Source organism: Eschrichtius robustus, chromosome 14 (genome assembly GCF_028021215.1).
Source record: "Eschrichtius robustus isolate mEscRob2 chromosome 14, mEscRob2.pri, whole genome shotgun sequence".
Classification (NCBI taxonomy): Eukaryota; Metazoa; Chordata; class Mammalia; order Artiodactyla; family Eschrichtiidae; genus Eschrichtius; species Eschrichtius robustus.
In genome coordinates this window covers 36,278,566-36,305,641 of record NC_090837.1, presented here as the reverse complement: position 1 = coordinate 36,305,641, position 27,076 = coordinate 36,278,566, and the positions used below count along the sequence as shown (strand labels likewise).

The following is a 27,076-nucleotide window of genomic DNA, read 5'->3' as shown; positions in this document are numbered from 1 at the left end:
ATTTTGACCCAGGAGATATACTGGTATGTTCAGCACCACCAATTTTCAAGAGAGAAGTAGAAATCCACTACCATAGTCCATTAATACAACTTAAATTTTATTGAACTTTATGTATAACTTTTATGCGTTCAGTTTGCCTGTCCTCAGTGATACACGTGGACATTGGGTAACCACCTCTCTGCTCTTCCCTCCAAATACCCCTATTGTCATTAGAACACCTTACCCTTGTTTGCCTAAACAGCTTAGGTCATTGTTATGTTTTTGGGAGATAGCATTTCCACAGTGATACAGGAGATTCTGTATGGAGTACCTGCTTTGGCTTCTGTCGGGGAGGGACCTCTTGAGATGCCTCCAAGTCCATTACATAGACTTGGAGGCATAGGTTGAAATCCCCTCCTTCCTATCTTAATTTGCTTGAAGTAGTGCAGCTGAACACTATAGCAATGTAAGAATCAATGAGAGAGCATTCATAGGTTTCTTATGCTTTCTTTCCCACTTAACAGAATCCTAGGTGATTAGCCACACTTAGGATGGTCTCCTTTACTCCCATGTTTTTTAAAAAGTGCTTTTGCTTTTTTCCCTAGTATTTTTATGGCTTGTTTGTATTGTGTTTAAATCTTAAACCATCTGCAATTTATTTTAACATTAAAGAAAAGGAAAATTTATATTTTAAATGGCTCACTCATATACCTCAATACCTTTTATTGGATAACCCATCTTTTCCCCTTGGTTTTTTTTTTTCTTTAATTTTGTTGAGATATAACTGACATACAGAACTGTAAATTTAAGGTGTACAGCGTAATGACTTGACTTACATTGCCAAATGATTACCACAGTAACTTTAGTTAAAATCCATATCTCATATAGATGCCAAAAAGAAAAAGGAAAAAAAATGGTTTTTTCCCGCATGATGACATCTTTTAGGATCTACTCTCTTAGCAACTTTCAAATATACCAAACAGTAGTGTTTGGTATATACACATGTTGTATATATACATATGTTGTATATACACATGTTGTATATTACATCTTATAGCTATAAGTTTGTACCTTTTGACCTCTATCCAGTTCTCCCACTCCCTAACCCCCTGCCTCTGGTAACCACAAATATGACCTCTTTTTGTTGGCTTGTTTTTTCAAAATTCCACCTGTAAGTGAGATCAGGTAATATTTGTCTTTCTCTGTCTGACTTATTTCATTTAGAGTACTGCCCTCAAGGTCCATCCATGTTGTCACAAATGGCAGGATTTCCTTCTTTTTATGGCTGAATAGTATTCCATTGTGTGTACCTATGTGTATGTGTGTATATATATACACATATACCACATTTTCTTTATCCATTTATCTGTCAGTAGATGCTTAGGCTGTTTCCATGTTGTAAATAATGCTGCAGTGAACATATGGGTACAGGAATCTCTTCAGCATAGTAATTTTGTTTCCTTCAGATACATACCTAGAGTGGAATTGTTGCATCATGTGGTAGTTCTAGTTTTAATTTCTTTAGGAAACTCCATGGAAACCAGTGTTTTCTGTGGTGGTTGTACAAATGTACAACTATACTAACAGTGCACAAGGGGTCCCTTTTCTCCGCATTCTTACCAGCATTTATCTCTTGTCTTTTCCATGTAAGCCGTTCTCAAAGGCATGAGGTTTTCACTGTGGTTTTGATTTGCATTTCCCTAATGATTCGTGATGTTGAGTACCTGATGTCCATTTGAATATCTTAGTAAAAATGTATACTCAGGTCCTTTGCCCATTTTTTAAATTTCATTATTTATTTCTCGGCTACTGTTGTATGACTTCTTTATGGATATTGGATAGTGACACCTTATCAGATAAATGCTTTGCAAATATTTTTTCCCATTCCATAGGGTACCCTTTCATGTTGTTGATAATTTTTTTGCTGTGCAGAAGCCTTTTAGTTTGATATAGTCCCACGTGTTTATTTTTGCTTTTGTTGCCTTTGCTTTTGGTCTCAAATCCCAAAAAATCATTGCCAAGACCACTGTCATGGAGCTTACTGCCTATGTTTTCTTCTAGGACTTTGTTTTGTTTTGTTTTGTTTTGTTTTTAACATCTTTATTGGAATATAATTGCTTTACAATGGTGTGTTAGTTTCTGCTGTATAACAAAGTGAATTAGCTATATGTATACATATATCTGCATATCCCCTCCCTCTTGCATCTCCCTCCACCCTCCCTATCCCACCCCTCTAGGTGGTATCAAAGCACCAACCTGATCTCCTTGTGCTATGCAACTGCTTCCCACTAGCTATCTACTTTACATTTGGTAGTGTATGTATGTCAGTGCTGCTCTCTCACTTCGTCTCAGCATACCCTTCCCCCCTCCCTGTGTCCTCAAGTCCATTCCCTACGTCTGCATCTTCATTCCTGTCCTGCCCCTAGGTTCATCAGAACCTTTTTTTTTTTTTTAGATTCCATATATATGTGTTAGCATACAGTATTTTTCTCTTTCTGACTTACGTCACTCTGTATGACAGACTCTAAGTCCATCCGCCTCACTACAAATAGTTCAATTTCATTTCTTTTTATGGCTGAGTAACATTTCATTGTATGTATGTGCCACATCTTCTTTATCCATTCATCTGTTGATGGACCCTTACGTTGCTTTCATGTCCTGGCTATTGCAAATACTGCTGCAGTGAACACTGTGGTGTGGTACATGTCTGCTTTTAAATTATCGTCTTCTCAGGGTATATGCCCAGTAGTGGGATTACTGGGTCATACGGTAGTTCTATTTTTAGTTTTTTAAGGAACCTCCATACTGTTCTCCATAGTGGATGGATCAATTTATGTTCCCACCAACAGTGCGAGAGGGTTTTCTCCACACCCTTTCCAGCATTTATCGTTTGTAGATTTTTTTCATGATGGCCATTCTGGCCGGTGTGAGGTGATACCTCATTGTAGTTTTGATTTACATTTCTCGCATGATTAGTGATGTTGAACATCCTTTCATGTGTTTGTTGGCAATCTGTATATCTTCTTTGGAGAAATGTCTATTTAGCTCTTCTGCCCATTTTTCGATTGGGTTGTTTGTTTTTGGATATTGAGCTGCATGAGCTGCTTGTATATCTTGGAGATTAATCCTTTGTCAGTTGCTTCGTTTGCAAATATTTTCTCCCTTTATGAGGGTTGTCTTTTCGTCCTGTATATGGTTTCCTTTGCTGTGCAAAAGCTTTTAAGTTTCATTAGGTCCCATTTGTTTATTTTTGTTTTTATTTCCATTTCTCTGGGAGGTGGGTCAAAAAGGATCTTGCTGTGATTTATGTCTTAGAGTGTTCTGCCTATGTTTTTCTCTAAGAGTTTTATACTGTCTGGCCTTACATTTAGGTCTTTAATCCATTTTGAGTTTATTTTTGTGTATGGTGTTAGAAAGTGTTCTAAATTCTTTCTTTTACATGTAGCTGTCCAGTTTTCCCAGCACCACTTATTGAAGAGGCTGTCTTTTCTCCATTGTATATTCTTGCCTCCTTTATCAAAGATAAGGTGACCATATGTGCATGGGTTTATGTCTAGGCTTTCTATCCTATTCCATTGACCTATGTTTCTGTTTCTGTACCAGTACCATACTGTCTTGATTACTGTAGCTTTGTAGTATAGTCTGAAGTCAGGAAGCCTGATTCCTCCAGCTCCATTTTTCTTTCTCAAGATTGCTTTGGCTATTCGAGGTCTTTCATGTTTCCATACAAATTGTGAAATTTTTTGTTCTACTTCTGTAAAAAATGCCATTGGTAGTTTCATAGGGATTGCATTGAATCTGTAGATTGCTTTGCCAATCCAAGAACATGGTATATCTCTCCATCTGTTTGTATCATCTTTAATTTCTTTCATCAGTGTCCTATAGTTTTCTACATACAGATCTTTTGTCTCCTTAGGTAGGTTTATTCCTAGGTTGCAATGGTAAATGGGAGTGTTTCCTTAATTTCTTTTTCAGATTTTTCATCATTAGTGTATAGGAATGCAAGAGATTTCTGTGCATTAATTTTGTATCCTACTACTTTACCAAATTCATTGATTAGCTCTAGTAGTTTTCTGTTAGCATCTTTAGGATTCTTTATGTATAGTATCAAGTCATCTGTAAACAGTGACATTTTTACTTCTTCTTTCCCAATTTGGATTCCTTTTATTTCTTTTTCTTCTCTGATTGCTGTGACAAAAACTTCCAAAACTATGTTGAATAATAGTACTGAGAGTGGGCAACCTTGTCTTGTTACTGATCTTAGAGGAAATGGTTTCAGTTTTTCACCATTGAGAACTATGTTGGCTGTGGGTTTCTCATATATGGCCTTTATTATGTTGAGGTAGGTTTCCTCTCTGCCTACTTTCTGGAGAGCTTTTATCTTAAATCGGTGTTAAATTTTGTCAAAAGCATTTTCTGCATCTATTCAGCTTATCATATGGTTTTTATCCTTCAATTTGTTAATATGGTTTATCACATTGACTGATTTGCATATATTGAAGAATATTCACATGCCTGGGATAAACCCCACTTGATCATGGTGTATGATCCTTTTAATGTGCTGTTGGATTCTGTTTGCTAGTATTTTGTTGAGGATTTTTGCATCTTTGTTCATCAATGATATTGGCCTACGGTTTTCTTTTTTTGTGACGTCTTTGTCTGGTTTTGGCATCAGTGTGATGGTGGCCTCGTAGAAGGAGTTTCGGAGTGTTCCTCTCTCTGCTGTATTTTGGAAGAGTTTGAAGGATAGGTGTTAGCTCTTCTCTAAATCTTTGACAGAATTCACCTGTGAAGCCATCTGGTCCTGAGCTTTTGCTTGTTGGAAGATTTTTAATCACAGTTTCAATTTCAGTGCTTGTGATTGGTCTGTTTATGTTTTCTGTTTCTTCCTGATTCAGTCTCGGAAGGTTGTGCTTTTCTAAGAATTTTTCCATTTCTTCCAGTTTGTCCATTTTATTGGTATACAGTTGCTTATAGTAATCTCTCACGATCCTTTGTATTTCTGCAGTGTCAGTTGTTACTTCTCCTTTTTCATTTCTAATTCTGTTGATTTGAGTCTTCTCCCTTTTTTTCTTGATGAGTCTGGCTAATGATTTATCAATTTTCTTTATCTTCTCAAAGAACCAGCTTTTAGTTTTATTGATCTTTGCTATTGTTTCATTCATTTCTTTTTCATTTATTTCTAATCTGATCTTTATGATTTCTTTACTTCTGCTAACTTTGGAGGTTTTTTGTTCTTCTTTCTCTAATTGCTTTAGGTGTAAGGTTAGGTTGTTTATTTGAGATGTTTCTTGTTTCTTGAGATAGGATTGTATTGCTATAAACTTCCCTCTTAGATCTGCTTTTGTTGCATCCCATAAGTTTGAGGTCGTCGTGTTTTCATTGTCATTTGTTTCTAGGTATTTTTTGATTTCCTCTTTGATTTCTTCAGTGATCTCTTGGTTATTTAGTAGGGTATTGTTTAGCCTCCATGTGTTTGTATTTTTTACAGATCTTTTCCTGTAATTAATATCTAGTCTCATAGTGTTGTGGTCAGAAAAGATACTTGATATGATTTCATTTTTCTTTTAATTTACCAAGGCTTGATTTGTGACCCAAGATATGATCTATCCTGGAGAACGTTCCATGAGTACTTGAGAAGAAAGTGTATTCTGTTGTTTTTGGATAGAATGTCCTATAAATATCTGTTAAGTCCATCGTGTCTAATCTGTCATTTAAAGCTTGTGTTTCCTTATTTATTTTCATTTTGGATGATCTGTCCATTGGTGAAAGTGGGGTGTTAAAGTCCCCTACTATGATTATGTTACTGTCAATTTCCACTTTTTTTGGCTGTTAGCATTTGCCTTATGTATTGAGGTGCTCCTATGTTGGGTGCATAAATATTTACAATTGTTATATCTTCTTGGATTGATCCCTTTATCATTATGCAGTGTCCTTCCTTGTCTCTTGTAACAGTCTTTATTTTAAAGTCTATTTTATCTGATATGAGAATTGCTACCCCAGCTTTCTTTTGATTTCCATTTGCATGGAATATCTTTTTACATCCCCTCACTTTCAGTCTGTATGTGTCTCTAGGTCTGGAGTGGGTCTCTTGTAGACAGCATGTATACAGGTCTTGTTTTTGTATCCATTCAGCTTGTCTGTGTATTCTGATTGGAGCATTTAATCCATTTACATTTAAGGTAATTATTGATATGTATGTTTCTATTACCATTTTCTTTATTGTTTTGGGTTTGTTTTTGTAGGTCTTTTTCTTCTCTTGTGTTTCCCGCCTAGAGAAGTTCCTTTAACATTTGTTGTAAAGCTGGTTTGGTGGTGCTGAATTCTATTAACTTTTGCTAGTCTGTAAATGTTTTAATTGTTCCATTCAGATCTGAATGAGGGGCTTCCCTGGTGGTGCAGTGGTTAAGAATCCGCCTGCCAATGCAAGGGACATGGGTTTGAGCCCTGGTCTGGGAAGATCCCACATGCCGTGGAGCAACTAAGCCCGTGCGCCACAACTACTGAGCCTGAGCTCTAGAGCCTTCGAGCCACAGCTTCTGAAGCCCGTGTGCCTAGAGCCCGTGCTCCACAACAAGAGAAGCCACTGCAATGAGAAGCCTGCACACAGCAATGAAGACCCAACACAGACATAAATTAATTAATTAATTAATTAATTTTAAAAAATAAAAAGGGAAATCTCTTTTATAAAAAAAAAAAAATCTGAATGAGATCCTTCTTGGGTATAGTAATCTTGGTTGTAAGTTTTTCCTTTTCATCACTTTAAATATGTCCTGCCACTCCCTTCTGGCTTGCAGAGTTTCTGCTGAAAGATCAGCTGTTAACTTTATGGGGATTCCCTTGTATGTTATTTGTTGCTTTTCCCTTGCTGCTTTTAAGATTTTTTCTTTGTATTTAATTTTTGATACTTTGATTAATATGTGTCTTGGCTTGTTTCTCCTTAGATTTATACTGTATGAAACTGTCTGTGCTTCCTGGACTTGATTGACTATTTCCTTTCCCATATTAGGGAAGTTTTCAGCTATAATCTCTTCAGATATTTTCACAGTCCCTTTCTTTTCCTCTTTTTCTTCTGGGACCCCTATATTCAAATGTTGGTGCATTTAATGTCCCAGACATCTGTGAGACTGTCCTCAATTCTTTTCATTCTTTTTTCTTTATTCTGCTCTGCAGTAGTTATTTCCACTATTTTATCTTCCAGGTCACTTATCCGTTCTGCCTCAGTTATTCTGCTATTGATTCCTTCTAGAGAATTTTTAATTTTATTTATTGTGTTGTTCATCATTGTTTGTTTGCTCTTTAGTTCTTCTAGGCCTTTGTTAAACGGTTCTTGTATTTTCTCCATTCTATCTCCAAGAGTTTGGATATCTTTACTATCATTACTCTGAATTCTTTTTCAGGTAGGCTGCCTATTTCCTCTTCTGTTGTTTAGTCTGGTGGGTTTTTACCTTGCTCCTTCATCTGCTGTGTGTTTCTCTGTCTTCTCATTTTGCTTAACTTACTGTGTTTGGAGTCTCCTTTTCGCAGGCTGCAGGTTCATAGTTCCCGTTGTTTTTGGTGTCTTCCCCCAGTGGGTAACGTTGGTTCAGTGGGTTGTGTAGGCTTCCTGGTGGAGGGGATTGGTGCCTGTGTTCTGGTGGATGAGGCTGGACATTGTCTTTCTGGTGGGCAGGACCGTGTCTGTTGGTGTGTTTTGGGGTGTCTGTGACCTTATTATGATTTTAGGCAGCCTCTCTGCTAATGGGTGGGGTTGTATTCCTGTCTGGCTAGTTGTTTCTCATGGGGTGCCCAGCACTGGAGCTTGCTTGCCGTTGGGTGGAGCTGGGTCTTAGCATTGAGACGGATATCTCTGGGAGAGCTCTTGCCAATTGATATTACTTGGGACCAGGAGGTCTCTGATGGTCCAGTGTCCTGAACTTGGCTCTTCCACCTCAGGGGTTCAGGCCTGACACCAGGCTGGAGCACCAAGATCCTGTCAGCCACACGGCCATGTACGTAGGGATTTTCTTGCCTTTTGGGAAGTATGAGGTCTTCTGCCAGCATTCATTAGGTGTTCTGTAGGAGTTCCACATGTAGATGTATTTTTTTCTTTTTATAAATTTATTTATTTAATTTATTTTTATTTTTGGCTGTGTAGGGTCTTCGTTGCTGCGCGTGGGCTTTCTCTAGTTTCGGCGAGCAAGGGCTACTCTTTGTTGTGGTGCGCGGGCTTCTCATCGCAGTGTCTTCTCTTGCTGCAGAGCACGGGCTGTAGGTGCGTGGGCTTCAGTAGTTGTGGCTCACGGGCTCTAGAGCGCATGCTCAGTAGTTGTCCACAGGCATCGTTGCTCTGTGGCATGTGGGAACTTCCCAGACGGGCTTGAACCCGTGTCCCCTACAGTGGCAGGCAGATTCTTAACCACTGCGCCACCAGGGAAGTCCTGTAGATGTATTTCTGATGTATTTGTGGGGAGGAAGGTGATCTCTACATCTTACTCCTCTGCCATCTTGAAGGTCCTCCCACAATAGGAGACTTCACTGAAGATGCCAACCTCTGCAAGAGCTAGAGGTGCAGAGGCATTTTTTTTTAATTTATTTTTTTGTACAGCATGTTCTTATTAGTCATCCATTTTATACACATTAGTGTATACGTGTCAATCCCAGTCTCCCAATTCATCACACCACCACCCCCACCTGCCGCCACTTTCCCCCCTTGGTGTCCATACGTTTGTTCTCTACATCTGTGTCTCAATTTCGACCCTGCAAACCGGTTCATCTGTACCATTTGTCTAGGTTCCACATATGTGCGTTAATATACAGTATTTGTTTTTCTCTTTCTGAGTTACTTCACTCTGTGTTACAGTCTCTAGATTCATCCACGTCTCTACAAATGACCCAATTTCATTCCTTTTTATGGCCGAGTAATATTCCATTCTATATATGTACCACATCTTCTTTATTCATTCACCTGTCGATGGGCACTTAGGTTGCTTCCATGACCTGGCTATTGTAAATAGTGCTGCAATGAACATTGGGGTGCGTGTGTCTTCTTGAATTATGGTTTTCTCTAGGTATATGCCCAGGAGTGGGATTGCTGGGTCATATGGTAATTCTATCTTTAGTTTTTTAAGGAACCTCCATTACTGTTCTCCATAGTGGCTGTATCAATTTACATTCCCACCAACAGTGCAAGAGGGTTCCCTTTTCTCCACACTCTCTCCAGCATTTGTTGTTTGTAGATTTTCTGATGATGCCCATTCTAAGTGGTGTGAGATGATACCTCATTGTAGTTTTGATTTGCATTTCTCTAATAATTAGTGATGTTGAGCAGCTTTTCACGTGCTTCTTGGCCATCTGTATGTCTTCTTTGGAGAAATGTCTATTTAGGTCTTCTGCCCATTTTTTCATTTTAATATTGAGTTGCATGAGCTGTTTATATATTTTGGATTTTAATCCTTTGTCCATTGATTCGTTTGCAAATATTTTCTCCCATTCTGAGGGTTGTCTTTTCGTCTTGTTTGTAATTTCCTTTGCTTTGCAAAAGCTTCTAAGTTTCATTAGGTCCCATTTGTTTATTTTATTTTATTTTAACTTATTTATTTATTTATTTATATTTACTTTTGGCTGTGTTGGATCTTCGTTTCTGTGCAAGGGCTTTCTCTAGTTGCGGCGAGCGGGGGCCACTCTTCATCGCTGTGCACGGGCCTCTCGCTGTCGTGGCCTCTCTTGTTGCGGAGCACAAGCTCCAGACGCGCAGGCTCAGTAGTTGTGGCTCACAGGTCTAGTTGCTCCGCAGCATGTGGGATCTTCCCAGACCAGGGCGCGAACCCGTGTCCCCTGCATTGGCAGGCAGATTCTCAACCACTGCGCCACCAGGGAAGCCCACCATTTGTTTATTTTTGTTTTTATTTCCATGACTCTAGGAGGTGGATCAAAAAAGATCTTGCTATGATTTATGTCAAAGAGTGTTCTTCCTATGTTTTCCTCTAAGAGTTTTATAGTGTCTGGTCTTACATTTAGGTCTCTAATCCATTTTGAGTTTATTTTTGTGTATGGTGTTAAGGAGTGTTCTAATTTCATTTTTTTACATGTAGCTGTCCCGTTTTCCCAGCACCACTTATTGAAGAGACTGTCTTTTCTCCATTGTATATCCTTGCCTTCTTTGTCATAGATTAGTTGACCATAGGTGCGTGGGTTCATCTCTGGGCTTTCTGTCCTGTTCCATTGATCTATATTTCTGTTTTTGTTCCAGTACCTAATTGTCTTGATTACTGTAGCTTTGTAGTATAGTCTGAAGTCAGGGAGTCTGATTCCTCCAGCTCCGTTTTTTTCCCTCAAGACTGCTTTGGCTATTCAGGGTCTTTTGTGTCTCCATACAGATTTTAAGATTTTTTGTTCTAGTTCCGTAAAAAATGCCATTGGTAATTTGACAGAGACTGCATTGAATCTGTAGATTGCTTTGGGTAGGATAGTCATTTTCACAGTATTGATTCTTCCAATCCAAGAACATGGTATATCTCTCCATCTGTTGGTATCATCTTTAATTTCTTTCATCAGTGTCTTATAGTTTTCTGCATACAGGTCTTTTGTCTCCCTAGGTAGGTTTATTCCTAGATATTTTATTCTTTTTGTTGCAGTGGTAAATGGGAGTGTTTCCTTAATTTCTCTTTCAGGTTTTTCATCATTAGTGTGTAGGAATGCAAGATATCTCTGTGCATTAATTTTGCATCCTGAAACTTTACCAGATTCATTGATTAGCTCTACTAGTTTTCTGGTGGCATCTTTAGGATTCTCTATGTATAGTATCAAGTCATCTGCAAACAGGGACAGTTTTACTTCTTCTTTTCCAATTTGTATTTCTTTTTCTTCTCTGATTGCCGTGGCTAGGACTTCCAAAACTATGTTGAATAATAGTGGTGAGAGTGGACATCCTTGTCTTGTTGCTGATCTTAGAGGAAATGCTTTCACTTTTTCACCATTGAGAATGATGTTTGCTGTGGGTTTGTTGTATATGGCCTTAATTATGTTGAGGTAGGTTCCCTCTATGCCCACTTTCTGGAGAGTTATTATCATAAATGGGTGTTGAATTTTGTCCAAAGCTTTTTCTCCGTCTATTGAGATGATCATACGGTTTTTATTCTTCAATTTGTTAATATGGTGTATCACATTGATTGATTTGCATATATTGAAGAATTCTTGCATCCCTGGGATAAATCCCACTTGATCATGGTGTATGATCCTTTTAATGTGTTGTTGGATTCTGTTTGCTAGTATTTTGTTGAGGATTTTTGCATCTATATTCATCAGTGATATTGGTCTGTAATTTTCTTTTTTTGTTGTGTCTTTGTCTGATTTTGGTATCAGGGTGATGGTGGCCTCATAGAATGAGTTTGGGAGTGTTCCTTCCTCTGCAATTTTTGGGAAGAGTTTGAGAAGGATGGGTGTTAACTCTTCTCTAAATGTTTGATAGAATTCACCTGTGAAGCCATCTGGTCCTGGACTTTCGTTTGTTGGAAGATTTTTAATCACAGTTTCAATTTCATTACTTGTGATTGGTCTGTTCATATTTTCTGTTTCTTCCTGGTTCAGTCTTGGAAGGTTATACCTTTCTAAGAATTTGTCCATTTCTTCCAGGTTGTCCATTTTATTGGCATAGAGTTGACTGTAGTAGTCTCTTAGGATGCTTTGTATTTCTGCGGTGTCTGTTGTAACCTCTCCTTTTTCATTTCTAATTTTATTGGTTTGAGTCCTCTCCCTCTTTTTCTTGATGAGTCTGGCTAATGGTTTATCAATTTTGTTTATCTTCTCAAAGAACCAGCTTTTAGTTTTATTGATCTTTGCTACTGTTTTCTTTGTTTCTATTTCATTTATTTCTCCTCTGATCTTTATGATTTCTTTCCTTCTGCTAACTTTGAGTTTTGTTTGTTCTTTCTCTAGTTCCATTAGGTGTAAGGTTAGATTGTTTATTTGAGATTTTTCTTGTTTCTTTAGGTAGGCTTGTATAGCTATAAACTTCCCTCTTAGAACTGCTTTTGCTGTATCCCATAGGTTTTGGATCATCGTGTTTTCATTGTCATTTGTCTCTAGGTAGTTTTTGATTTCCTCTTTGATTTCTTCAGTGATCTCTTGGTTATTTAGTAACGTATTGTTTAGCCTCCATGTGTTTGTGTTTTTTACGTTTTTTCCCCTGTAATTGATTTCTAATCTCATAGCGTTGTGGTCAGAAAAGATGCTTGATATGATTTCAGTTTTCTCAAGTTTACTGAGGTTTGATTTGTGACCCAAGATGTGATCTATCCTGGAGAATGTTCCGTGCACACTTGAGAAGAACGTGGAATCTGCTGTTTTTGGATGGAATGTCCTATAGATATCAATTAAATCTGTCTATTTTGTCATTTAAAGCTTGTGTTTCCTTATTAATTTTCTGTTTGGATGATCTGTCCATTGGTGTAAGTGAGGTTTTAAAAGTCCCTCACTATTATTGTGTTACTGTCGATTTCCTCTTTTATAGCTGCTAGCAGTTGCCTTATGTATTGAGGTGCTCCTATGTTGGGTGCATTTATATTTATAATTGTTATATCTTCTTCTTGGATTGATCCCTTGATCATTTTGTAGTGTCCTTCCTTGTCTCTTGTAACATTCTTTATTTTAAAGTCTATTTTAACTAATATGAGTATTGCTACTCCAGCTTTCTTTTGATTTCCATTTTCATGGAATATCTTTTTCCATCCCCTCACTTTCAGTCTGTATGTGTCCCTAGGTCTGAAGTGGGTCTCTTGTAGATAGCATATATATGGGTCTTGTTTTTGTATCCATTCAGCAAGCCTGTGTCTTTTGGTTGGAGCATTTAATCCATTCACGTTTAAGGTAATTATCGATATGTATGTTCCTATTACCATTTTCTTAATTGTTTTGGGTTTGTGTTTGTAAGTTTTATCTTTCTCTTGTGTTTCCTGCCTAGAGAAAGAAGTTCCTTTAACGTTTGTTGTAAAGCTGGTTTGGTGGTGCTGAATTCTCTTAGCTTTTGCTTGTCTCTAAAGCTTTTGATTTCTCCATCGAATCTGAATGAGATCCTTGCCGTATAGAGTAATCTTGGTTGTAGGTTCTTCCCTTTCATCACTTTAAGTATATCATGCCACTCCCTTCTGGCTTGTAGAGTTTCTGCTGAGAAATCAACTGTTAACCTTATGGGAGTTCCCTTGTATGTTATTTGTCATTTTTCCCTTGCTGCTTTCAATAATTTTTCTTTGTCTTTAATTTTTGCCACTTTGATTACTATGTGTCTCGGCGTGTTTCTCCTTGGTTTATCCTGTATGGGGCTCTCTGTGCTTCCTGGACTTGGGTGGCTATTTCCTTTCCCATGTTAGGGAAATTTTCGACTATAATCTCTTCGCATATTTTCTCGGGTCCTTTCTCTCTCTCTTCTCCTTCTGGGACCCCTATAATGCAAATGTTGTTGTGTTTAATGTTGTCCCAGAGGTCTCTTAAGCTGTCTTCATTTCTTTTCATTCTTTTTTGTTTATTCTGTTCTGCAGCAGTGAATTTCACCATTCTGTCTTCCAGGTCACTTATCCGTTCTTCTGCCTCAGTTATTCTGCTATTGATTCCTTCTAGTGTAGTTTTCAATTCAGTTATTGTATTGTTCATCTCTGTTTGTTTGTTCTTTAATTCTTCTAGATCTTTGTTAAACATTGCTTGCATCTTCTTGATCTTTGCCTCCATTCTTCTTCCGAGGTCCTTGATCATCTTGACTATCATTATTCTGAATTCTTTTTCTGGAAGGTTGCCTATCTCCACTTCTTTTAGTTGTTTTTCTTGGGTTTTATCTTGTTCCTTCATCTGGTACATAGCCCTCTGCCTTTTCATCTTGTCTGTCTTTCTGTGAATGTGGTTTTTGTTCCACAGGCTGCAGCATTATTGTTCTTCTTGCTTCTGCTGTCGCGCTCTGGTGGTTGAGGCTATCTAAGAGGATTCTGCAAGTTTCCCGATGGGATGGGCTGGTCACAGAGGCATTTTTTTCAGAGGGTTAACAGCTTGCTTTTTTTTTTTCTTTTCCTCTGTGCTTCATCTAGTTTCACTTGTTCACAGGGTGCTTCATGCAGAGGCCTCGCACCTTGCACTTCAGATCAGAGTGCCTAGGGAGAAATGGCTGCACTGACACCTCCTCTTCTAGGAGTTTTATAGTTTTGGGTCTTACCTTTAAGTCAAGTCCAGTTCAAGTTAATTATTTTGAATGGTGTAAGACAGTGTTCTGGCTTCATTCTTTTTTACATGTGAATATCCAGTTTTCCCATCACCATTTATTGAAGAGACTGTCTTTTCACCATTGAGTATTCTTGGCTCCCTTGTCAAATATTCGTTGATGTATATACATGGGTTTATTTCTGGGCTCTCTATTCTGTTCCGTTGGTCCATGTGTCTGTTTTTATGCTAGTACCATAACTGTTTTTGTTGCTATATCTTTATAATATAGCTTGAATTCAGGAAGTGTGATGCCTCCTACTTTGTTGTTCTTTCTCAGGATTGCTTTGGCCACTCGTGGTCTTCTGTGGTTCCATATAGATTTTTAAATTGTTTTCTCTAGTCAGCTTAAAAAATGCCATTGGAATCTTGATAGGCATTGTATTGATCTATAGATGGTTTTGCATAGTATGGGCATTTTAACAATACTTATTCTTCCAAGCAATGAACACGGGATATCTTTCCATTTATTTGTGTCTTCAGTTTCTTTCATCAGTGTCTTGTACTTTTCAGTGTAGAGATCTTTCACCTCTTTGGTTAAACTTATTCCTTTATTGCTTTGATGCTATTGTAAATGGTATCATTTTCCTTTTTTCTTTTTTCAGATAATTTGTCATTAGTATATAGAAACACTACTGATTTTTGTATTTTAATTTTGTATCCTGCAAATTTACTGAATTTGTTGATTAGATGTAACAGGTTTTTTTGTTTGTTTTTTTTGAGGGGGCTTTAGGATTTTCTATATATAAAACCATGTCATCTGCAAATAGAGATAATTCTACTTATTCCTTTTCAATTCTGATGCCTTTTATTTTTCTTGCCTGATTGCTTTGGCTAGGATTTCCAGTACTATGTTGGATAAAAGTGGCAACAGTGGGCATCCTTAACTTTTTCCTGATCTTAGAGCAACAGCTTTCAGTTCTTTACTATTGAGTATAATGTTAGCTGTGGGCTTGTCATATATGGGTTTTATTATGTAGAGGTACATTTCCTGTATACACAGTTTGAGAGTTTTTATTATGAAGTGATGTTGAATTTTGTCAATTACTTTCTCTCTGTTGAGTTATTGTATGATTTTGGTTTTTTTATTCTATTAATGTGATGTATCACATTTATTGATTTGCATGCATTGAGCCATCCTTGCATCCCACAATAAATCCCACTTAATCATGTTGAATGACCTTTTCAAAGTGCTACTGAATTTGGTTTGCTAATATTTTATTGAAAATGTTTACCTCTATATTTTCATCAGGGATATTGGCCTGTAGTTGTCTGCTCTTAACTGAATTGCCTAATTACTACTGTTCTTGATTGATTTCTGTTGGTACCACTGTTTTCACACAAAAATTATTTTGTTTTATCATTTAGTTGTGATGTTTCCAGATAGAAGATAATGTTTTTCATGTTGAAGCTTATCTGCCTCTTTCTAATTTTTATCAAGAATAATCATTGAACCTTATCATATGCTTTTACAGGATCTATTGAGGTGATTGTTTTTCTCTTAACCTGTTGGTATGACATGATAGGATATTGGTTCCCTAATAGTCTCTCTTTGTTCATTGTTGGTTATTCCTTTGCTATACTCCTGAATTCAGTTTTTCAATGTTTTATAAGTAAAGTTTTATTTCTTCTCTTGCTCTCATTATGCCTCTTAGCGCAGAGCTTATAAGCACATCCTTATTACGGTGTTTGAGTGATAGTTTTGCCAAAGTTGCCTTGTCACCCCTCTACCAAGGAGCATGAATAAGAGGGTGCATATGCTCCACTAGCTCTGTGATTAGCCTTTTGGTTAATAACCAAAGTGGGCTAGGGCATTATTCATATCAGATCCCTCTGAGTCCTTTTCTTTTCTTATAATATTAATATCCTTTTTAATATGGAGGAGTAGTATTTTATTGGTAAATGCCACCTCTGAGTAAAAAAAGATTACTCAAGTCCATATTTCTGGTTATCTCTATCCAATTTCAGGTTGAAACTTTTTCAACCAAATCTTCTCAGCACAGAAGAACTTCTAGTTATTGTAGTAAGAGTCTTTCCTATAGTTCCCGGGGATCTGTTTGTCCCTTGTAAGGCTCTCCTTGAACCTTGCAGAGTAGCAAGAGTTTTCACAAGGACCTTTGACAAGGCAACAGAAACTCTGTCTTTATCTACCCTGATGATAAGATAGGAGATTCTATTCTTCATCTTGGGCTCTGCCTTACATGTCTTTAAGACTTAATTAAATCTGATTGCCACCTGAGGCCTTGTCAAGGGAAGAAGAGGTAAAGGATAAGTTGATAGAGCTTGCCTGCATCCACCCTAGATATACAAAAGGTCTTATGAGCGCCTTTGGAATAGGAAAGGAGCAGATAGGATAAGCTACTCTAGACTAAGGACAGTATCCCCACTCAGCAATCCTATCTATATATGAATACTAGGGTAAGAAAATGTAATGAAATATTTTCAACAGAAACCACATTCCTCTTTTACACTCCTAATGCATAGTCCATTTTTTTAGAGTTTAGTCTTCATTATACTAGATATACGTTGATATCTTTACATTTTATAGCAATTTCATTTAAATTTTCTAATTTTCTTTTATTTTTAAAAGGTTATATTTCTAAAACAAGTTATAAAAACAAGTGTTCCAAAATGCAATTTATGTGCCTTAAAAACCTTTAGGCATTTTCCTTTTAGCTTGTTAATTATAACATCTGAATGTTTGCTATAATTTATTATCTGTTATCACTTTCAAGGTTAAATATTTGTATTTCTGAAGATTTTATATTGTAAAATTCAATCTAAAGTGCATGCTTATACAGTCTGAAGGAGTCAGTGGATAACATTTGCGCACCAAAATTGAGTTTATATAAAAGAGAAATAATTACTTTTGGCTTACCTTTTGTGGCAGTTCTGTTCTGGATTCTCAGAACTGTATTAAAACGTGTGTAGGGCTTCTCTGGTGGTGCAGTGGTTAAGAATCCGCCTGCCAACACAGGGGACACGGGTTTGAGCCCTGATCCGGGAAGATCCCACATGCCACGGAGCAGCTAAGCCCGTGCGCCACAGCTACTGAGCCTGTGCTCTAGAGCCCACGAGCCACAGCTACTGAGCCCACGTGCCGCAACTACTGAAGCCCACATGCCTAGAGCCCGTGCTCCGCAACAAGAGAAGCCACCACCATGAGAAACCTGTGCACCTCAACAAAGAGTAGCCCCTGCTCGCCACAACTAGAGAAAGCCCGTGCGCAGCAACGAAGACCCAACACAGCCAAAAATAAATAAATAAATAAATAAAATTTTTTTTAAATGTGTGTATATGTTCTCAATAATTGTATAAAAAAGATCAGCATATTTTTCGCTATAGAATAGAACTAAACATGGAGCCCATCCTTTTTTAATCCTAAGGGATTTAGTTACTAAAATATCAAAAGGATTATATTTTAAGGTTTAAAAGAATAACCTCTCATGAGACTTTGTCAGGCAGTAATGTGAGTGCTCCTAAAAATGACACTGAAAAAAATTTGACAAAACATGAAAGCTATGTGTTTTCCTCAGAAACTTAATCAACTTAATATTTTGCTTGTGTACTAAATAGTTACATAATGCCATGAAAGAAAGCTCACCTTTATTTGATGATGGACAGCCTTGGGGAGAAGAAACTGAAGACGGAATTATGCATAATAAGGTACCTTACATGACTGTAAACATTAGAGTTATCTTAATATTAACTAAATGTGTTATTATTGAAATTGATATATTCTTTTGTAGAACTTGTCTTTTTGCTTCCTGAAAAATCTGCTAAAACTGATTTTTGGAAATATTAGTCAATGGAATTACTCTTGAAATCACATTGTAGTTTCCTAAAAGTAACTAGGAACGGAAATTTGTAAATTTTAAGTAAATTAAAAAAGCAATGCAATTAGAATTACGTCATAACGTTATTGTTATATGTACAGATGTAATATTTGTCTTTCTCCCCTATCTTTTATAATGAAGGCATCGATACTGGCATCATTACTGTAATATAGTATTTTGTCAACACAAAGCCTGAAAGACTGGGTCTTTAATTAGATGGCATGTGGGTTTTTTGTTTGTTTTGGCTTTTTAGTTAGGCATATTGCACTTAAGAGTTGCCACTTCCAAAAGTGATTGAGATAAAAGTAAATAGATGGTCTAAATTGGTTCCCAAACCATCCTGTATTGGAGCCTTAACTATGTAACTAACCCTACCCTATTTCCTAAAATACATAAATTTATATATCCAAAGGGAGCAAACACCAACTCCAAGGAATAAATTTATAGTATTGAGATTAAACATTAATGTCCCCTAGCATATATAAAAGACCAGGTACTATGCAGGTCCCTAAAGATTAAAAAAAAAAAAATTCTCTGTTCTTCACTCTTTGGAGCATTTGTCATAAAAAGAAAGTGGATATAACCTCAGCTTCATCTTTTATTACTACCTGGGAAATAGTTCAAATAGAAAGATGTATCAACTGACTGGCATGGTAGCGTTCCTTTTTTTTTTTTTCAAACAAAGAATATCATACCCCGTTACTACTTCATTAGTGATCCTTGCTGGAGAAGCAGCTAGAAAGCCTTTGATCCTCTTGAGAGAATTCTCTTCCCATGTTGCAATATGTGTACTAGACTAGATTTATTTGTGCCTCAGTTCTCACGCAAATAAAATTATAATACCTACTAAATGACTAAATATTAAATTTATTGATATTCATCCTAAATGTTAAAACAGTAAAAGTTATTCTTGCTATTTTAGCTGTTATTTCAGATGACAACATATAAAGAAGCACTTGGGAAATTATAAAGTGCTATTTTTATTTTTTAATTTTAATTTTAAAGTAAAAATTAATTTTAAATTTAATTAAAAAGAGTTACCGAAGTATCCAACTTCATCAGATTCTGAGCCTCAGCTTTGTAGATCTAGAAATTCATTTTTTTTTTAACCTGCAAAATCAAAATTGACCAAACTTAAGGAAACGTTCACTCTTACCAAATTCACATCTGAAGAAGAATAAAAATGTATTAATTTACCACCAGTGACACATCTTTCCAGTTACAGAAATACTCATACTCCCTATTCAGGGCATCCCTTCAGTATCAACCAAGTAATAAGAAGATTGTTTAGTAAGCAGAGAATCAGCACAAAGGGAATTGGTTTATCTTGAGGGATGTGTACTTCATCTGGCTGTGGAAAATTCTGATCAGCCATCCTTGCCTCCTAACAAAGTACACATCTTCAGTAAGCAAAACACCTCAGAATTGCAAAATAGAGTATTATTTTCTCTTGAATAAATATTAAGAGTACTAATAGTCTACTGTTTAGATCTCTACTAACCATAACATGTTTTAGTGTGAAGTTACAATGTAAATTATAGCCTTTATTAATTATGTTCTGGTTTTCACAACTAGATCTTGTCAGTCTAATTAGACTTAAATGATCAGCAATTCATTTAAATTTTTAATTAGTTAGATTATCCCTAAAGATGCTCAAGTTTGCATTTTATGTTAAATTATATTTATCAATAAGCTTCCTTGTCTAACCTTCTCAAAATTCTGAAGATATGGGGGTTTTTTTACCATTTACTAAGTATCACCTTTATCCAAATTGAAGTATTCTTTTCATCCTTATTATTCACTATAGAAGTAGCAGACTGAGTAAATCTGTGCAGCATAATTAATGATATTCCCTAGGTTTGTATCTCATGTACAGGAGTTCATGTAACCACTTAGTGTTCCTGAATTTTATTTTTTTAATTCAAATTTAAATTTCTACTTAGAAAAGTGAAATAAACTAAATAGAGAATCATGGCTTTGTTTTTATATCTGCTTAACCCAATTAGTTGTTTTTGGACTACACCATAAAATGCTATGAGAGTTTCATGACTGGTGCCGACAGCTTTGAAGAGATGAATGCAGAGTTGCAGTCCAAGCTGAGTAAGTGTTCTCATTCCTAGAGTGCTTGCTTTGGGTCATTTAACTCCGCTCAAGGAGTTGTAGCCTATCTTACTATGCCTAATGTAAATGCGTTTAGATGCCTCCTGATTTTTATCATAACTGTTTCTTTGGTGGAGAGGAGTAAAGGTTAAGCAGAAAGAATACTGGTGTTGGAGTCAGACCTGAGGCATGACCCCTTACTGGCTGTGTGACATTAACAAACTACTTAACCTGTCTAACAAAGTTTTGCAGGATTAGATGGCCATGTTTATAAATGTCAAATGTGCTACCCGGAGCACACAATATAATCAGCAAATGTTATTCCTCTTGGGGGATGATATCCCTGTGATATCCTTGCTTTATTATTTTAGAAATTAAAGTACCAGTTAGTCAAAAGATCTATGGTCTCTTTCAAAATTTATGTCACATAGTTAACGGGCCATGATATTTCCTAAGAAAGAAATTATTTTTCCACTTAGCTAATCTAGTGACATTCGGTATTTACTGGCTTACTTTAAAATATTCCAGAGTATTATTTTACATTGTTGTTCCTTTTTTGTAATAGTCTTGTATATAAAATGCCAGAGTGGTAGGTAAAATAGGTAAGTTTAAGATGTGTAAAGCGATCCTCCAAAGACTATGGAATCAATCAAAATAGGAGATCACCCTGCCACTATTAGCACAAAAAGTGAAAGCATTCTCTTTTGTTTCCATGGGATATACTTTCCTGAAGAATAAGCGGGACAGGGACTTCCCTGGTGGCACAGTGGTTAAGACTCTGCACTTCCAATGCAGGGGGTCCGGGTTCGATCCCTGGCCAGGGAGCTAGATCCCACATGCATGCCGCAACTAAGAGTTCACACGCCACAACTAAGGAGCCCATGAGCTGCAACTAAGACCCAGCGCAACCAAATAAATAAGTAAATAATTTTTTTTTTAATTTATTTATTTATTTATGGCTGTGTTGGGTCTTCGTTTCTGTGCGAGGGCTTTCTCTAGGTGCGGCAAGCGGGGGCCACTCTTCATCACGGTGCGCGGGCCTCTCCCTGTCGCGGCCTCTCTTGTTGCGGAGCACAGGCTCCAGACGCGCAGGCTGAGTATTGTGGCTCACGGGCCCAGTTGCTCCGCGGCATGTGGGATCTTCCCAGACCAGGGCTCGAACCCGTATCCCCTGCATTGGCAGGCAGATTCTCAACCACTGTGCCACCAGGGAAGCCCCGTAAATAAATATTTTTAAAAAAAAAAAGAAGAAGCGGGACAATTTCAGCTTGTCCACATGAGAAAGGGAGCAAAGAAAATGATGTTGTCTTTTTTTTAAAGAGGAAAATTCATAGTGCTCTAACACTGAAAGCATTTTTGCTTTGATATTGTGTTATAATTAATTAAGCATATAAATTATATTCATTTATTCAAACAATATTTATTATATACATACTGTATGCCAGCCACCATGTAGGCACCAAGGATACAGTAATGGATAAGAGGTAAAAATCTCTGCCTTTATGAGCTTACCTGCTATTAGAGACAATAATCAAATGAACAACTATAAGTCAAATGGTGATAAGTGCTCTGGAGGAAAATGAAGTAGGATAGGGAGGTAGAGAGTGCAGTGGACCAAAGGGAAGGGTTGCAGTTTTACAGACGGTAGGATGTCCTTCAGTGGGATGTTTTGAGTAGAGACTAGAGGAAGTGAGGAAGAGAGCAATGGTAAAAACCTGGGGGAGAATTTTTTAGGCAGATTTGAGACCTTATGAAGTTTCTGGGTTTTTTTCTCCAGAGGATTTATTTAATGTAGATGCTTCCAAGCTGGAATCATTAGCAGCAAAAAACAGAGCATTGAATGAACAGATTGCAAGATTGGAACAAGAAAGAGAAAAAGAACCGGTTAGTAAACATGCTTATCTTCAACAGGCTTATACACTTACTTATACTCTTGGGTCTCCTTGGACAACACCAGCTGTTTCTTTATCTATTTTTTTAAAAAATACATTAACAAAATAAGCTTGTTAAAAGTTAATTTTTTTTACATAGGACAGAACTCCTAATGAAAACGTGTTTGGTATCCCTAGAGTTTTGTTTTCCCTTGTGATCTATCAGTCTTGGACTAATAGTGTTCAGAATATGATGAAAGAGTCTTACCTATTTACATAAGACCAAAAAGATCTTTAGAACAAGGTCCGCATGTTATATACCTCTAGGGAGCACTACTTACAAGAGGCCCTGAGTTTTGTAGTTAGTGGAAAGAGAATGGTAATAAATGGGTTTATATAATATATTGTATCCAGAGGGCTTTCTAAAAGCTAAATGATAATATCCAGATATCTAATTTTATTTTGTGTTTTATATTACGGAAGCCCCTAGACTGTTCTGTAAAATAACAGATTTTAAATGTTTGTTCTTTTTCATTCTGGCCCTGGACTTTTTCTGTCCCAAACTGACTTCCGAAAAGTACGTACATCTTCTTGATTAGGTAATAACAGTAAGCTACCGTTTTAGTTCTTTTGACTCCCTCTAAAAGTGAAAAGGAAACTAATTTACCTTTCTTTAAGATGAATTTAAATAATATTGCTTTAACTTTTAAGTAACGTTTGGCATCATTATTGATGAGAATAACTAATCGCACTTTCTCTTCTTTTAAAGAATCGCCTAGAGTCATTGAGAAAACTGAAAGCTTCCTTACAAGCAGATGTTCAAAAATATCAGGCATACATGAGCAATTTGGAGTCCCATTCAGCCATTCTTGACCAGAAATTGAATGGCCTCGATGAGGAAATTTCTAGAGTAGGTAAGCACAACTAATGCTGAAAGAGGTCATTCAGACTGGGATGGGGACCTGTGTGGGACTTATCACATGTAGAGACAGCTTTGTCATCTGTATCTTTTTGCCTCTAATGGTAACGTATCAGGCAACCAAGTTTTTAGTGACTTACGTATTAGTTTTCTGAGGCTGCTGTAACGAAATACCACAAACTTGGTGGCTTAAAACAATGGAAATTTATTCACTCACAGAAGGCTAGAGGTTGGAAATCCGGCAGGGCCACACTTCCTCCCAGGACTCTGTGGGAGAATCCATTCCTTGCTTCTTCCAGCTTCTGGTATCTGATGACATTCCTGAGATTTTGGCCCTGTCACTCCAGTCTCTGCCTCCATCCTCACATTGCCTTCTGTGTGTGTGTGTCTCTCTCTCTTCTGCCTATGTTAATTTCTCTCTGCCTATATCTTTTAAGGACATTTATGATGGCATTTAGGGCCCACCTCGATAATCCAGGGTAATCTCCTCATCTCAAAATACTTAATCATATCTGTGAAGACCCCTTTACTAAATATGGTAATGTTTACAAATTCCAGGGATTAGGACTTCCTATCTTTGGGTGGTCATTATTCAACCTACTACACCTTCTAACATGTTTTCAGACACCTGGCTTTTTAAAGCCAAGAGGGACCTTATCTAATTACACAAGCTGCCTGAATATAAATATATCTTCTATTCCACCTTGTAATTAATAAGCCAGATTTTTAAATCTCTGCTGGCCTCAGTCTGCTATATTTTCCTTATCCTCTATCACCAGCTCCTAAGCTACTCAACAGCTTAAGCTGATTGAAAATAAGATGGAAAGATGCTAGTACTATGAAAGCCCAACTAAAAAAAGCATGTTTATATCTGGATGCTCCTAACCTTGTTTTCATAAACACATATGGATCTTAATCATAAAACCTTGAAAATACTGTGACACATGAATTGATTGATGCTTCTATGGTGCCAAAAGGAGATCGAAGAAAGACATCTACACATCACAGAGCCATTGGCTGGCAGTTTACAAAATTAATAAATAACTATATGGACCTACTATACTATTTTCCCAGGCCTCTGCCTGCTTCAGTTTTATTCATTTAGGGTTTTATAGGCTGTGTTTGTGTCATGTAGGATTTATATAGATAGTCCTTAGGATATTTGATTTAGTTCTTAGTCTATGGAATATTGATCATCTGTCTAAAATCAAGAACAATAATTATCTGGAGTATTTGCTAAATTGTTTTATTTTTTTCCAAATAAGTCTGATTACATATATTAGCTTTGCTGTAAACCAACTCTTTAAATAGTTTAAACTTGACCACTAATGTTTGTTCTCCATGACGACAAGGAGCCATAAACTAATTTTTTATTATAGCAATGTTTGTAATGCAATTAAATCAATACTTTATAATATTAATAATTTATCTTCCCTATTGATATTTAATCTAGAGAATTTTTATCCTTCCCACTTTTCTTGTGAGACTTTTTTCCCAGTAATTGCAAACTGGGTAGGAGAGAGAGAAATACTTCAGCAGTCATTTGCCATTGCACAGTGATTTAGTTTGAGACAGCAATTTGATAAGTGTTAACCTAAAATATTTTATTCTGAATTTTTTTAACTTTCTTGATTATTTAAAGTCATTCATGGCCAAGAGTGTGAATGAGACATATATAACTCTATAGATATTGCATATTGTGGATTTTTTGTGCCAATTCCTGTAATAAATGAAGTTTTACTTAAACCAACCATTTAATTCATTTTGAGCTCAGGTGTGGAGCTTCCCAACTACAGTACTACAATACGACTGAGTTATAACAAAGCCAAGATTTTGATCCTCTCAGCCCTCAGGATGATTTCCATGACCCCTTTGGTCATGAGCATTCTCATCCATTTATCCCAGCCTGCTTAAAAATACTGTCATATTTTTTATAAGCTGTGAGTCATAAAATGTTGGCATCACTGTTCTATAGAACACCAAATATTTTAAACTTGATAACTTTTCTTCCCCTTTCATGATCATTTGCTGTTTGTATGCACCATCTTCTCTTGGTACAATATCATCGTTCATGATTACAAATTTTGGTAAAGCAAGAACCTAACCACTATGATTGCTTAATATCTTATGAAACCACTGAAAATATCAGTGAAATAAGAATAAACTGATATATGTTTATTTAAATATTTTTTGTTTGTGAAGAACTTGTGGGTTTTCTGACTTTTTGCAGAGAATCATGTCGGAGTATTAAAAGCATTTTAACTGAACAACAGCAGACTATCTGTTAAGTCTAACAATTCTTAATCGTAATCATTATGTGTGGGGGTCAACTCTATTAAATAACGGCATCACTTTATATGTAGGAATTGAAGGAACTTAACAAATTTTTTCTTTTTCAATGCAGAACTAGAATGTGAAACAATGAAACAGGAGAATTCTCGACTACAGAATATTGTTGATAACCAGAAGTACTCAGTTGCAGACATTGAGAGAATAAATCATGAAAGAAATGAATTGCAGCAGACCATTAATAAATTAACCAAGGAGCTGGAGGCTGAACAACAGCAGTTGTGGAATGAGGAACTGAAATATGCCCGAGGCAAAGAGGCGGTATGTCATACCATTCCCAGAGTGGCACCTCATTCAAACTTAACGTTTGTAAAAGTCTATCCCAGTTAAGAACAACTGAGTGGGTAGAATAAATTGGCTAAAAAGGTAAAATTTTTCAGCATTGACATTTTACTAAAAACACGCTCATCCCTTTATGTCAATTCAGTAACAGCCCAATTTCTCTGTCGTTTTTAAAGTAGCCTGTATTTTCCAATAATGAACCAAGAAGTGAGCAAAAATGTCTCTAAGGCCATGAAAATAATTTTCATAAATCCCAAGCCTTTTATTCCAGAAGTGGATGTGAGTCATTTCTTCATTTACCTCCTCACTACTTAAACATTTATTTAACATCTGCTGTGTGCCACTTACCATGCTGGGTGTAGAGGGGAGATAAAAAGACATAGAAGCTTAAGAAACTTCCATTCTAGTAAATATTTTTCTACCATGAGATCAGACCTCCAACAGATGTTTGCACAGTGTACTGAGGGAGCATATAGTACACCTAACCAAGATTTTGGTGTGCATGGTGTGGGGAGATGGATGGAGGTAGATTTTAGAAAGGCTTCTTTGAAGATGTACACCTGAACTGAATTGGGAAGTGTAAGGGAGAGTTAACATGGCAAGGCTAGGGGAGCCAGCAAACAAAGAAGTCTATGGGAAAGCTCAGGGAGAAAATAGCATGGTGCACTCTGGTACCCTAAGGTTTTCGTATGGCTGGAGCTTAATAGCAAGGGATGGGAGCATGTGCAAAAGATGAGACTCAAGGATAAGCAGAGACCAAGTGGTGAAGATCCTTTTCACGTTTAGAAGTTTGAACTTTATCCTGAAAGCTCCAGGAAGCCTTTAAAATTTTTAAACAGATAAGATCACATTTCAGAAAGATCTCATTTTTGGTAATGTGAAAAATGGGTAGAAGGGAGCAAACCAGTCAGATGAGGATCTGTGGCAGTAAGGTGGTAGAAATAAGAAGCTGAATTGTAGGTAATGCTATTGGAGTTTCATCTGTGCTCCCTCATACTCCTGACCTGGTAATCTCTGTCCCCGTGTATTAAGGAGAAAAATATACATTTATAAGAAATAGGCTGTGGTGGTGTTCCCAAGTCTTTGAACCTAGAATTTGGTAAACCTGTGTTAGCCCTGGATTTGCCTCCACATGTTTCTGTGACCTCAGCGTGTCCTCTGACTTCTCATAGCCTCAGTTTCCTTATTTATAAAGTAAAGTGTGGTTAGACTAGGTCGGGAACCTGAAATGTCACTTCAACAGTTATTAATATATCTTCTCTCTCAAGCACTGTGTGGGAAAGGGGAAGTTACGAGTCTCTGGACTTAAGCAAACTCTGTTTAACTAGCTAAATCTAGCTGTATGAATGCTATGTTTGATTTGGAGGATTTGGAGGCTGAAAGGAGAAAGTTATCTGGGTAAGCAGTGGCCTATGAGGGGCAAGAGTAGGGCCATGGACAGTGAGAAGAAAGCCTTAGGGTACTGAGTAGGAGAGATATTAAAGAATGGTAGCAGAATGCAAAAGGCCAACATAAACATT

At 36.9% G+C, this 27,076-nt stretch overlaps 1 protein-coding gene across 3 annotated transcripts in view; it reads left to right on the top strand.

Moving 5' to 3' along the window:
- The window catches only part of NDC80 (NDC80 kinetochore complex component), a 64,140-nt gene that overhangs the window by 9,027 nt on the left and 28,037 nt on the right, over positions 1-27,076 (top strand). For all 3 annotated transcript variants that reach the window (XR_011076212.1, XM_068562894.1, XM_068562895.1), the window contains exons 7-11: positions 17,776-17,865; positions 20,042-20,135; positions 21,913-22,019; positions 22,776-22,920; positions 25,330-25,535. Coding sequence is in view for 2 of the 3 variants with exons in the window: in XM_068562894.1 (XP_068418995.1) it covers positions 17,776-17,865; positions 20,042-20,135; positions 21,913-22,019; positions 22,776-22,920; positions 25,330-25,535 (642 nt within the window). In the remaining variant the exon portion in view is untranslated. The remainder of the gene's footprint in view (positions 1-17,775; positions 17,866-20,041; positions 20,136-21,912; positions 22,020-22,775; positions 22,921-25,329; positions 25,536-27,076) is intronic.